The sequence below is a fragment of the Phaeodactylum tricornutum genome, chromosome 5 (assembly GCF_000150955.2).
Source record: "Phaeodactylum tricornutum CCAP 1055/1 chromosome 5, whole genome shotgun sequence".
Classification (NCBI taxonomy): Eukaryota; Bacillariophyta; class Bacillariophyceae; order Surirellales; family Neidiaceae; genus Phaeodactylum; species Phaeodactylum tricornutum.
Window position 1 is genome coordinate 923,068 of NC_011673.1, and position 13,246 is coordinate 936,313.

Genomic DNA, 13,246 nt, shown 5'->3' on the forward strand with positions numbered 1-13,246 from the left:
GCTTTTGCCAACCTAGACTTTCAGAAAGATGTAAATCAGACGATTACTGGCAAAGAGGCTGAGTACCTGTGTTTACATAAATTATGAAATGCCTTCTGACAGTCTGCACTATGCGCGACCCCGTGTCGATCACAACGCATGCTCCAAATTAATGAAGCCATTCCGGAGGACACGATTCTTGATTCTTCATAACAACAAAGTCAAAAACCATGTGCTTGCTGTTCGGCGGGGGAAGATGCACTTCGATCGGAGGGAGGGGTTTGACTGAACCAGTGCTCGGTGGACATTCCTCTTCAGGCTCGCAACGAATGTAGTCAATGGCAGTGACGGTACCTCCACTACAGAAGCCCACCTCGACCTTGTAAACCTGCGATCGATCGATCACTTGTCGACGGTAGCCATTGGCGCCGATCACCGGCATATCAAACGAAATGGATTGGTCTACGCCGTAGTACACCGTAATTACCGGACTGGAGTCGGTGCTAACCAGCAAATCGATGTAGTTGAGCTCAACCGGTACCGCAAACTCAAACACAATTTTTCCGCCTTGTCCAGCGTGTTCAGGACAGGCCACGTTTCCTTCTTGAATGATGAGACCCTTACCACGAGCGTCGCAGTTGGCGAAGGGCGTGTTGACTTTGCCTCCGTTACCCGATCCGGATCCACCGCCGGGGCACGAAAGGTTGGGTGACCCGAGAGTTGTTTCACCTTCGTTCTGGGCGCAGAGCGCTTGTCCAGTGCTGCCGGAAGGGTAGCGAGTGTCGAAAATGCGAGCCGCACCGCCGGGGGTGTATCCGTCGCTTCCGGATGCAATTGCTGTCACTGTAACGCCGCGAGATCGTACCAGGTCATGGACGTACTCGCCTGTAGAAAAGTCAGTAAAGTCGAGGACTTCGTCGACACATATTTCATCGCGGGTACCGGTTGGCGCCTTGGTCGGCGCTTTGACAGGAGCCTTTGTTGGAGCTGTCACTGGAGCTTTCGTCGGAGCCTTTACAGGGGCTTTTGTTGGAGCTTTCGTTGGAGCATTCGCTGGAGCTTTGGTTGGGGCTTTCGTGGGAGCTTTGGTTGGGGCTTTCGTTGGAGCTTTTACTGGGGCTTTCGTTGGAGCTTTAGTCGGGGCTTTCGTTGGAGCTTTTACTGGGGCTTTCGTTGGAGCTTTTACTGGGGCTTTCGTCGGAGTTTTGACAGGAGCTTTTGTCGGAGCTTTGGCAGGGGCTTTCGTTGGGGCTGGGACGCACTCGGCCCATTTGAAGCCTGATACGGATCCTGAGCCGTAGAACTTAATCTGGAACCACCTGACGTCACCTTTGTTGATCATTTGCGTGAAAACGCCGTTGTCGCCCGTAGCCGGTAGCTTATAAAAAGCCTCCTGGCCGTTGCCGTACGAGACGGTGATTTCGGGAGTGCTGCCCTCGTCAATATCCAAGGACGTCACCGATTCGAGGTCCACTGTTTTGGAGAAGTCGAAGCGGATAGTACCACCGTCCGCACTGTCGTCGGGACAATTTTTGTTACCTTCTTGAATGATGAGTACTTTGCCTTGGGGCGAGCAGTTCTTGTAAGGATTGTTTTGACCGTTTGAGAGTTTTGGCGCACCTCCAGGTCCGTGACCTGGTCCACCTCCGGGACAAGCGGAGTTGGGTGATCCGAGATCTGGGTCCCCATCGCTGGAGGAGCACATTGACTGTCCCGTTGCACCGGTGGGCTTGGATGTGTCGAAAACACGGGCAGCTCCATTGGGTGTGTACCCTTTGTTTGTACGGGAAACGGCAGTGATAGTCACCCCATAGTCAGCCTCCAAGTTGCTCAAGTAGGTTCCGGTGGCAAATTCACTGAAGTCCAAGTTCTTGGTTGGACAAGTATCATCTCTGGTTTGGGCCGGTATCGGAGCCTTTGTGGGGCTTTTCGTGGGGGCTTTCGTTGGGGCTGTGACACACTCATCCCACTTGAAGCCTGATACGGATCCCGAGCCGTAGAACTTGATCTGGAACCACTTGACGTCACTCTTGTTGATCGTTTGCGTAAAAACACCGTTATCGCCCGTAGCCTGAAGCTTATAAAAAGCCTCCTGGCCGTTGCCGTACGAGACGGTGATTTCGGGAGTGCTGCCCTCGTCAATATCCAAGGACGTCACCGACTCGAGGTCCACTGTTTTGGAGAAGTCGAAGCGGATAGTACCACCGTCCGCACTGTCGTCGGGACAATTTTTGTTGCCTTCTTGAATGATGAGTACTTTGCCTTGGGGCGAGCAGTTCTTATAAGGATTGTTCTGTCCGTTGGCGAGTTTTGGTGCACCTCCAGGTCCGTGACCTGGTCCACCTCCGGGACAAGCGGAGTTGGGTGATCCGAGATCAGAGTCACCGTCACCAGAGGAGCACATTGATTGTCCCGTTGCACCGGTGGGCTTGGATGTGTCGAAAACACGGGCGGCTCCGTTGGGTGTGTAGCCCTTGCTTGTACGGGAAACGGCAGTGATAGTCACCCCATAGGCAGCCTCCAAGTTACTCAAGTAGGTTCCGGCAGCAAATTCGCTAAAGTCCAAATTCTTAGTAGTGCACGTTGTCCCAGCTAACTTTCGTTCTTCGATGGAGTCTGTGGTGACCAATGGAAGGGACATTGAGGACCTCATGCGTCAGTTTTCTAATCTGGAGTGACAGTGAATATACAACTACAAACTCAAGAGGGGGTTTCTGCACGTACCGACAATGGAACCATCACTGGCATCCGCCAACGTAAGAAACGCTGCAAGGGTCGCCAGAAAGACAAGCTTCATCATGTTCGGCGTTTGGATGAAATTTCGTTGGGCAAATCCTTAAAGGTCTTTTGACCTGTCCACAACTGATTTTATGTTCTGCTATCAAATTCATCTGCAAAATTTTAAAGAACGTGAGCTCGCAGAAAAATGATAGCCCCGATGACTTAAGATACATGACTGTTCTAAATCTGGTCCTGTTTATTAGTCAGTTAATCGTAGAGGGACAGACTTTGAACATTTCGAATCAACACATGCGTTGTACATTTTCTGAACATTTCAATTTCAGTGTACCTCGTGCTTGAATGACCAACGAATTATTATTGGAAATGACCAATCATAACAATATGATCGTCATCTTTTTTATCTAACAAAGTATTGTCTTGCTGTCACGACTATTTTAAAAATCCAATAATGAGCCACAAGTAATTATCGTTTCCCTATGGTTCAACGCAATGAATATATGAAGAGTTTGTCGTGGACGATTTTGAGAGAAGACCACGTTGCTTCATTATCGACTCAACGTCGTCCTCGGGTATCTACCAAAGCGCGACGTTCCCTGCGACCAAGCCATTCCGGAGGACACGATTCTTGATTCTTTAGAACGACAAAGTCAAAAACCATGTGCTTGCTGTTCGGCGGGGGAAGATGCACTTCGATCGGAGGGAGCGGTTTGACTGAACCGCTACTCGGCGGACACTCCTCTTCAGGCTCGCAACGAACGTAATCTATGGCAGTAACGGTACCTCCACTACAGAAGCCCACCTCGACCTTGTACACCTGCGATCGATCGATCACTTGCCGATGGTAGCCATTGGCACCCATCATCGGCATATCAAACGACATGGATTGGTCTACGCCGTAGTACACTGTAATTACCGGACTGGAGTCGGTGCTTACCAGCAAATCGATGTAGTTGAGCTCAACTGGTACCGCAAACTCAAACACGATTTGCCCGCCTTGTCCAGCGTGCTCAGGACAGGCCACGTTTCCTTCTTGAATGATGAGACCTTTACCACGAGCCTCGCAGTTGGCGAAGGGCGTGTTGACTTTGCCTCCGTTACCCGATCCGGGTCCACCGCCGGGGCACGAAAGGTTGGGTGACCCGAGAGTTGTTTCACCTTCGTTCTGGGCGCAGAGCGCTTGTCCAGTGCTACCGGAAGGGTAGCGAGTGTCGAAAATGCGAGCCGCACCGCCTGGGGTGTAGCCATCGCTACCGGATGCAATTGCTGTCACTGTAACGCCGCGAGATCGTACCAGGTCATGGACGTACTCGCCTGTAGAAAAGTCAGTAAAGTCGAGGACTTCGTCAACACATATTTCGTCTCGGGTACCAATGGGTGCCTTGGTCGGGGCTTTGACAGGAGCCTTTGTTGGAGCTATCACTGGAGCTTTCGTTGGCGGACCCTCCGGCTCGCAACGAACGTAATCTATGGCAGTAACGGTACCTCCACTGCAGAAGCCCACCTCGACCTTGTAAACCTGCGATCGATCGATCACTTGCCGATGGTAGCCATTGGCACCCATCATCGGCATATCAAACGACATGGATTGGTCTACGCCGTAGTACACCGTAATTACGGGGCTGGAATCGGTGCTAACCAGCAAATCGATGTAGTTGAGCTCAACCGGTACCGCAAACTCAAACACGATTTGCCCGCCTTGTCCAGCGTGCTCAGGACAGGCCACGTTTCCTTCTTGAATGATGAGACCTTTACCGCGAGCGTCGCAGTTGGCGAAGGGCGTGTTGACTTTGCCTCCGTTACCCGATCCGGGTCCACCGCCGGGGCACGAAAGGTTGGGTGACCCGAGAGTTGTTTCACCTTCGTTCTGGGCGCAGAGCGCTTGTCCAGTGCTGCCGGAAGGGTAGCGAGTGTCGAAAATGCGAGCCGCACCGCCGGGCGTGTATCCGTCGCTTCCGGATGCAATTGCTGTCACTGTAACGCCGCGAGCTCGTACCAGGTCGTGGACGTACTCGCCTGTAGTAAAGTCAGTAAAGTCGAGGACTTCGTCGACACATATTTCATCTCGTGTACCGGTTGGCGCCTTGGTCGGGGCTTTGACAGGAGCTTTAGTCGGGGATGGAGCGCATATCGAGGAGCAAGGCAACGTGTAATTATACATGATCTTTTTGCGAAACTGGTCGTTTGAAGGATTGCACCTTGCAGGGACCAGGCTGTTCAGGTTTTGAGTATTTTGGAACTGTCCGTCGTGTACCCACAAGGTCACGGTTGCTGCTCCTCCAACACACTCAGCAGTGTACTCCTTCACCCTGCCCCAGGAGACTTCTTCGATCTTTTCGCATTCCCATGCATCAGACGCCGTGTTGCCATCGTTGGTACGGAACTGAGTCGCTATCCAGCTGATACTACTAGCTCCACTCTTCCAGTATTGGTGCACCTCAAAAGAGACGGACTGGCCGTCACCGCTAACAATTTTGATTGGGCTCTTGCCATCAATGGTGCTCTCGGGACCGGTGGACTTATTGACAAGTACCACGTCCATACCGTCCACGCACTCGGATGGTGCTGCCGTGACTGGCGGCTTGGTCGGAGCTTTGACTGGAGCTTTCGTTGGAGCCTTGACTGGAGCTTTGGTTGGAGCCTTGGTTGGAGCCTTGGTCGGAGCTTTGGTTGGAGCCTTGGTTGGAGCTCTAACAGGTGCTTTTGTGGGAGCATTTGTCGGAGCTTTGGTTGGGGCTTTTACTGGAGCTTTAGTTGGGGCTGTGACACATTCGGCCCATTTGAAGCCTGATACGGATCCAGAGCCGTAGAACTTGATTTGGAACCACTGGACGTCACTCTTGTTAATCATTTGGGTGAATACACCGTTGTCGCCCGTAGCCTGTAACTTATAAAAAGCCTGCTCGCCATTGCCGTAAGAGACGGTGATCTCCGGAGTGTTGTTACCTTCGTCGATATCCAAGGACGTCACGGACTCGAGGTCCACTGTTTTGGAGAAGTCGAAGCGGATAGTACCACCGTCCGCACTGTCGTCGGGACAATTTTTGTTGCCTTCTTGAATGATGAGTACTTTGCCTTGGGGCGAGCAGTTCTTGTAAGGATTGTTTTGACCGTTTGAGAGTTTTGGCGCACCTCCAGGTCCGTGACCTGGTCCACCTCCGGGACAAGCGGAGTTGGGTGATCCGAGATCAGAGTCACCGTCACCAGAGGAGCACATTGATTGCCCCGTTGCACCGGTGGGCTTTGACGTGTCGAAAACACGGGCGGCTCCGTTGGGTGTGTAGCCCTTGCTTGTACGGGAAACGGCAGTGATAGTCACCCCATAGTCAGCCTCCAAGTTACTCAAGTAGGTTCCGGTGGCAAATTCACTAAAGTCCAAGTTCTTTATTGGACAAGTATCATCTCTGGTTTGGGCCGGTATCGGAGCCTTTGTTGGGCTTTTCGTGGGGGCTTTCGTTGGGGCTGTGACACACTCATCCCACTTGAAGCCTGATACGGATCCTGAGCCGTAGAACTTGATCTGGAACCACTTGACGTCACTCTTGTTGATCATTTGCGTGAAAACACCGTTGTCGCCCGTAGCCTGCAGCTTATAAAAAGCCTCCTGGCCGTTGCCGTACGAGACGGTGATCTCCGGAGTGTTGTTACCTTCGTCGATATCCAAGGACGTCACGGACTCGAGGTCCACTGTTTTGGAGAAGTCGAAGCGGATGGTACCGCCGTCCGCACTGTCGTCGGGACAGTTTTTGTTCCGTTCTTGAATGATGAGTACTTTGCCTTGGGGCGAGCAGTTCTTATAAGGATTGTTCTGTCCGTTGGCGAGTTTTGGTGCACCTCCAGGTCCATGACCTGGTCCACCTCCGGGACAAGCGGAGTTGGGTGATCCGAGATCTGAATCCCCGTCGTTTCTTCCGCACATTGACTGTCCCGTCTTACCGGTGGGCTTTGACGTGTCGAAAACACGGGCGGCTCCGTTGGGTGTGTAGCCCTTGCTTGTACGGGAAACGGCAGTGATAGTCACCCCATAGTCAGCCTCCAAGTTACTCAAGTATGTGCCGGTGGCAAACTCGCTAAAGTCCAAATTCTTGGTTGTGCAAGTCATCGCGGCTAAGTTTCGCTCTTCGTTAGAGCCTGCTGGACAAATAGGAGCGAGATGGAATTTCTCATGTCAGTATTCCAGTACCTATGGTCTTCACTCAATCGAACTCGACAAAGCTGTTGCTGCACATACCGACCATTGAACCATCATTGCCGTACGCCAGCGCCAGGGACGTTGCGAGGGTTGCCAAGAACGCCAGCTTCATCATGGTTGCCGTTTAGAATCTGACTTGTGAGGCAACACTACACGAAAGGATATCTGACCTGTCTCCAATCGACTTTTATGTTCTGGCATAAAATCATCTGAGAAATGTTATTTGGAGTGACCTCCTTGAAAAACTGTAACCAAGATGACTCCAAAAATATGACTTCTTTAAGTCTTTTTGTGTTTCAAAGTCATAGATCGTAGAGACAATAAAATTTGATATCAAAATTTATCTATGTCAACTTTCCATTAGAAACAAAAGATGACTGAATATATATCTAAAGTCATTACTATTTGTTATATAGGATTTTGTCGTCCGACCGTGCATCTTCTAAGGGTCGACAGCTAAAACCAACGTCTTCGACAAAGCAATTCGTCTCTTCCCAGCGTATTTCCTTTTCAATTGTCGGCCTTTAGCTATCATTCGATCGCTATAAAAGGGATACCATGAAGATGAAGGTCCTGTTTATTCTTAACGAGCGCCTTGAATATCCACCAACGTTCGACGTTCCCTGTGACCAAGCCATCCCGGAGGACACGATTCTGGGTTTTTCAAGACGACAAAGTCAAATACCATGTGCTTGCTGTTTGGTGGGGGAAGATGCACTTCGATCGGAGGGAGCGGTTTGACTAAACCGCTACTAGGCGGACATTCCTCTTTCGGCTCGCAGCGAACGTAACTGATGGCAGTAACGATGCCACCACTGCAAAAGGCGACTTCCACCTTGGACACCTGCGATCGATCAATAACTTGCCGACGGTAGCCATTGGCGCCCATCACCGGCATATCGAACGACACAGACTGATTGACACCGTAGTATACCGTAATGACGGGACTGCTGTCGGAGCTTACCAACAGATCGATGTAATTAAGCTCGACACGGTCCGCAAATTCAAACACGATCTTTCCGCCTTGTCCTCCCGTTTTGGGACAGGCCACGTTTCCTTCTTGGATGATGAGACCTTTGCCACGCGCTTCACAATTGGCAAAAGGCGTGTTGACTTTTCCTCCGTTACCCGATCCCGGTCCGCCGCCGGGACACGAGAGGTTGGGTGATCCGAGACCGGGATCACCAGTCGCTTGAGGACAGAGCGCTTGACCAGTGCTACCGGAAGGATAGCGGGTGTCGAAAACGCGAGCGGCACCGCCAGGGGTGTAGCCACTGGTAGTGGAAGCAATTGCTGTCACTGTTACTCCACGAGATCGTACCAGGTCATGGACGTACTCACCTGTTGCGAACTGAGAAAAATCGAGGACTTCATCGACGCAAATTTCTTCTCGGGTAATGGCGGGTGGCGTGGACGGTGAGAGTGTTACCGGTAGTGAAACAGGAGCTTTGGTGGGTGCTTTGGTCGGAGCCATCACTGGAGCCATCGTCGACGGAACTTCCGGCTCGCAGCGAACGTAACTGATGGCAGTAACGATGCCACCACTGCAAAAGGCGACTTCCACCTTGGACACCTGCGATCGATCAATAACTTGCCGACGGTAGCCATTGGCGCCCATCACCGGCATATCGAACGACACAGACTGATTGACACCGTAGTATACCGTAATGACGGGACTGCTGTCGGAGCTTACCAACAGATCGATGTAATTAAGCTCGACGCGGTCCGCAAATTCAAACACGATCTTTCCGCCTTGTCCTCCCGTTTTGGGACAGGCCACGTTTCCTTCTTGGATGATGAGACCTTTGCCACGCGCTTCACAATTGGCAAAAGGCGTGTTGACTTTTCCGCCGTTACCCGATCCCGGTCCGCCGCCGGGACACGAGAGGTTGGGTGATCCGAGACCGGGATCACCAGTCGCTTGAGGACAGAGCACTTGACCAGTGCTACCGGAAGGATAGCGGGTGTCGAAAACGCGAGCGGCACCGCCAGGGGTGTAGCCACTGGTAGTGGAAGCAATTGCTGTCACTGTTACTCCGCGAGATTGTACCAGGTCATGGATGTACTCACCCGTTGCGAACTGAGAAAAATCGAGGACTTCATCGACGCAAATTTCTTCTCGGGTAATGGCGGGTGGCGTGGACGGTGAGAGTGTTACCGGTAGGGACACAGGAGCTTTGGTGGGGGCTTTGATGGGAGCTTTGGTGGGGGCTTTGGTGGGAGCTTTGGTGGGGGCTTTGGTGGGAGCTTTGGTGGGGGCTTTGGTGGGAGCTTTAGTGGGGGCTTTGGTTGGAGCCATCACTGGAGCCATCATCGACGGAACTTCCGGCTCGCAGCGAACGTAACTGATGGCAGTAACGATGCCACCACTGCAAAAGGCGACTTCCACCTTGGACACCTGCGATCGATCAATAACTTGCCGACGGTAGCCATTGGCGCCCATCACCGGCATATCGAACGACACAGACTGATTGACACCGTAGTATACCGTAATGACGGGACTGCTGTCGGAGCTTACCAACAGATCGATGTAATTAAGCTCGACGCGGTCCGCAAATTCAAACACGATCTTTCCGCCTTGTCCTCCCGTTTTGGGACAGGCCACGTTTCCTTCTTGGATGATGAGACCTTTGCCACGCGCTTCACAATTGGCAAAAGGCGTGTTGACTTTTCCGCCGTTACCCGATCCCGGTCCGCCGCCGGGACACGAGAGGTTGGGTGATCCGAGACCGGGATCACCAGTCGCTTGAGGACAGAGCACTTGACCAGTGCTACCGGAAGGATAGCGGGTGTCGAAAACGCGAGCGGCACCGCCAGGGGTGTAGCCACTGGTAGTGGAAGCAATTGCTGTCACTGTTACTCCGCGAGATTGTACCAGGTCATGGATGTACTCACCCGTTGCGAACTGAGAAAAATCGAGGACTTCATCGACGCAAATTTCTTCTCGGGTAATGGCGGGTGGCGTGGACGGTGAGAGTGTTACCGGTAGGGACACAGGAGCTTTGGTGGGGGCTTTGATGGGAGCTTTGGTGGGGGCTTTGGTGGGAGCTTTGGTGGGGGCTTTGGTGGGAGCTTTGGTGGGGGCTTTGGTGGGAGCTTTAGTGGGGGCTTTGGTTGGAGCCATCACTGGAGCCATCATCGACGGAACTTCCGGCTCGCAGCGAACGTAACTGATGGCAGTAACGATGCCACCACTGCAAAAGGCGACTTCCACCTTGGACACCTGCGATCGATCAATAACTTGCCGACGGTAGCCATTGGCGCCCATCACCGGCATATCGAACGACACAGACTGATTGACACCGTAGTATACCGTAATGACGGGACTGCTGTCGGAGCTTACCAACAGATCGATGTAATTAAGCTCGACGCGGTCCGCAAATTCAAACACGATCTTTCCGCCTTGTCCTCCCGTTTTGGGACAGGCCACGTTTCCTTCTTGGATGATGAGACCTTTGCCACGCGCTTCACAATTGGCAAAAGGCGTGTTGACTTTTCCGCCGTTACCCGATCCCGGTCCGCCGCCGGGACACGAGAGGTTGGGTGATCCGAGACCGGGATCACCAGTCGCTTGAGGACAGAGCGCTTGACCAGTACTGCCGGAAGGGTAGCGGGTGTCGAAAATGCGAGCCGCACCGCCGGGGGTGTAGCCATCGCTTCCGGATGCAATTGCTGTCACTGTAACGCCGCGAGTTCGTACCAGGTCATGGACGTACTCGCCTGTCGTAAAGTCAGTAAAGTCAAGGACTTCGTCAACACATATTTCATCTTGGGTACCGGTCGGCACCTTAGTCGGGGCTTTGACAGGACCTTTCGTAGGGGCCTCGACGGGAGCTTGTGTCGGGGCCTTGACGGGAGCTTTTGTCGGGGCCTTGACAGGAGCTTTTGTCGGGACCTTGACAGGAGCTTTAGTCGGGGATGGAGCGCATATCGAGGAGCAAGGCAACGTGTAATTATACATGATCTTTTTGCGAAACTGGTCGTTTGAAGGATTGCACCTTGCAGGGATCAGGCTGTTCAGGTTCTGAGTATTTTGGAACTGCCCGTCGTGTACCCACAAGGTCACGGTTGCTGCTCCTCCGACACACTCAGCAGTGTACTCCTTCACCCTGCCCCAAGAGACTTCTTCGATCTTTTCGCATTCCCATGCATCAGACGCCGGGTTGCCATCGTTGGTACGGAACTGAGTCGCTATCCAGCTGATACTACTAGCTCCACTCTTCCAGTATTGGTGCACCTCAAAAGAGACGGACTGGCCGTCACCGCTAACAATTTTGATTGGGCTCTTGCCATCAATGGTGCTCTCGGGACCGGTGGACTTATTGACAAGTACCACGTCCATACCGTCCACGCACTCGGATGGTGCTGCCGTGACTGGCGGCTTGGTCGGAGCTTTGACTGGAGCTTTCGTTGGAGCTTTGGTTGGAGCCTTGGTCGGAGCTTTGGTTGGAGCCTTGGTCGGAGCCTTGGTCGGAGCTTTCGTTGGAGCTCTAACAGGTGCTTTTGTGGGAGCATTTGTCGGAGCTTTGCTTGGGGCTTTTACTGGAGCTTTAGTTGGGGCTGTGACACATTCGGCCCATTTGAAGCCTGATACGGATCCCGAGCCGTAGAACTTGATCTGGAACCACTTGACGTCACTCTTGTTGATCATTTGCGTGAAAACACCGTTGTCGCCCGTAGCCTGCAGCTTATAAAAAGCCTCCTGGCCGTTGTCGTACGAGACAATGATTTCGGGAGTGCTGCCCTCGTCAATATCCAAGGATGTCACGGACTCGAGGTCCACAGTTTTGGAGAAGTCGAAGCGGATGGTACCGCCGTCCGCACTGTCGTCGGGACAATTTTTGTTACCTTCTTGAATGATGAGTACTTTGCCTTGGGGCGAGCAGTTCTTGTAAGGATTGTTCTGTCCGTTGGCGAGTTGTGGCGCTCCTCCAGGTCCGTGGCCCGGTCCACCACCAGGACAAGCGGAGTTGGGTGATCCGAGATCAGAGTCGCCGTCACTAGAGGAGCACATTGACTGTCCTGTTGCACCGGTAGGCTTTGATGTGTCGAAAACACGGGCGGCCCCATTGGGTGTGTAACCTTTGTTTGTACGGGAAACAGCGGTGATGCGCACACCGTAGGAGGCCTCCAAGTTACTCAAGTATGTTCCGGTGGCAAACTCGCGAAAGTCTAGATTCTTGGTAGTGCAGGTAGTCCCCACAAGGTGCCGGGTCTCGATCGAATCTGTTTTCGAAGAAGAAAAAGGATGAGCTCGGCGGGACTATGAGTAGGCACGTTTGCCTTCGAGTGGACTGCATGAAAGGCTCTATCGACACGTACCAATGATGGCCGTATCTTTACATTCCGCGAACGTGAGGAGCGCCGCGAAGATAGCCAAGAGGGCAAGCTTCATGGCTGCCGTTTTGAAGCAAGATTGATGGGCCTTGCACAAACTACTTTTTAATATGTAGCCCCATCAGTTTTGTTGGTTTCGAAACATCGTATCCTTAAAAAGTAGCCCGAAAATGTGAGAAGTCTGCGATTTCCGTAAAATATGAAAGCTTTAATGACCTGGGAAACGTGACCTCTTTAAATGAGAGACATTGATCCTTTTTTGAAAACGTCCAAACTCTGCCATTCCTCTACTATTTTTAGGAGCTCATAACAAGTCTTTTTATCGGTGCTGGCATTCATAGAAAATAACAATGCCCTCTTGGGCGAACCGGTGTCTTTCCATGACTTTGTGAGCGGACGGGGATTTCCTGCTCTTCGCGGAGTCTACTAGGACCTCGAGCGCTAATGACCTTTCCATCAGCTTAAAAGTTTTACTTATCGGTCCATCTATGATTTCCTATTTGCGATTCGATGTTGCAATATTGTCATTTTGAAGTTTTTCAGAAAGTACTAGCAGGTGGCGTTTATGCCACTTAGTTTTTTGATATTGCGTAGACATAGCTCGTCGTCTGGATTGTCCACCGACTGAGATTTGCAAGGGAGGCACAGCGCTACGAAATACCTATCTTGTACCCGTACAATATGCTTCTAACTTTCTGTAGATAGCCAGAGTAAGAGCTTTCTCGTCTCGGTCTTCCCTATATACAGTGGCAAGGGTCACCCACCGTCAATGCGGCGTGCTAGAGAAACTAGGGGAAAACTCAGCCCTTTACTTTGGCACAAGCAACTTCAGTAACAGTGATGCAAAATGGTTCGAGTCGGATCGACACCTGGATTTCTGCCACCCACCTTGATTGGGCAAATAACTGCCTGGTGCATGTCAAAATGCACACTTATACAACACCGATAGTATCAGCTTTTTCCACTTCAATATAGGGGACCCAACTTGGAAGGGCCTGT

General features: G+C 52.0%; 3 protein-coding genes across 3 annotated transcripts; all 3 read right to left on the reverse strand.

The window, feature by feature from the left end:
* Positions 1-55: 55 nt before the first annotated feature.
* On the reverse strand, positions 56-2,779 carry PHATRDRAFT_44994 (predicted protein; the record flags this gene model as incomplete). Its single annotated transcript, XM_002179055.1, has 2 exons — positions 56-2,595; positions 2,704-2,779. 2 exons carry the CDS (start codon positions 2,777-2,779, stop codon positions 149-151), a joined length of 2,523 nt encoding a protein of 840 aa, XP_002179091.1. The 3' UTR covers positions 56-148.
* A 381-nt stretch (positions 2,780-3,160) lies between these two features.
* Positions 3,161-7,087, reverse strand: PHATRDRAFT_44995 (predicted protein). Its single transcript, XM_002179056.1, has 2 exons — positions 6,950-7,087; positions 3,161-6,852 (listed from the first exon to the last, which is right to left on the reverse strand). Exons 1-2 carry the CDS (start codon positions 7,023-7,025, stop codon positions 3,275-3,277), a joined length of 3,654 nt encoding a protein of 1,217 aa, XP_002179092.1. The 5' UTR covers positions 7,026-7,087; the 3' UTR covers positions 3,161-3,274.
* Positions 7,088-11,282: 4,195 nt separating this feature from the next.
* Positions 11,283-11,477, reverse strand: PHATRDRAFT_8537 (predicted protein; the record flags this gene model as incomplete). Its single annotated transcript, XM_002179057.1, has 1 exon — positions 11,283-11,477. A coding segment is annotated over one exon (195 nt), but the record flags the coding sequence as incomplete, so codon positions are not given.
* Positions 11,478-13,246: the final 1,769 nt, after the last annotated feature.

Coding starts and splice junctions, on each gene's coding strand:
- PHATRDRAFT_44995 (XM_002179056.1), bottom strand. CDS start 7,025: ATGATGAAGCTGGCGTTCTTGGCAACCCTCGCAACGTCCCTGGCGCTG. Junction 6,853..6,949: donor CAATGATGGTTCAATGGTCG/GTATGTGCAGCA, acceptor CTATTTGTCCAG/CAGGCTCTAACGAAGAGCGA.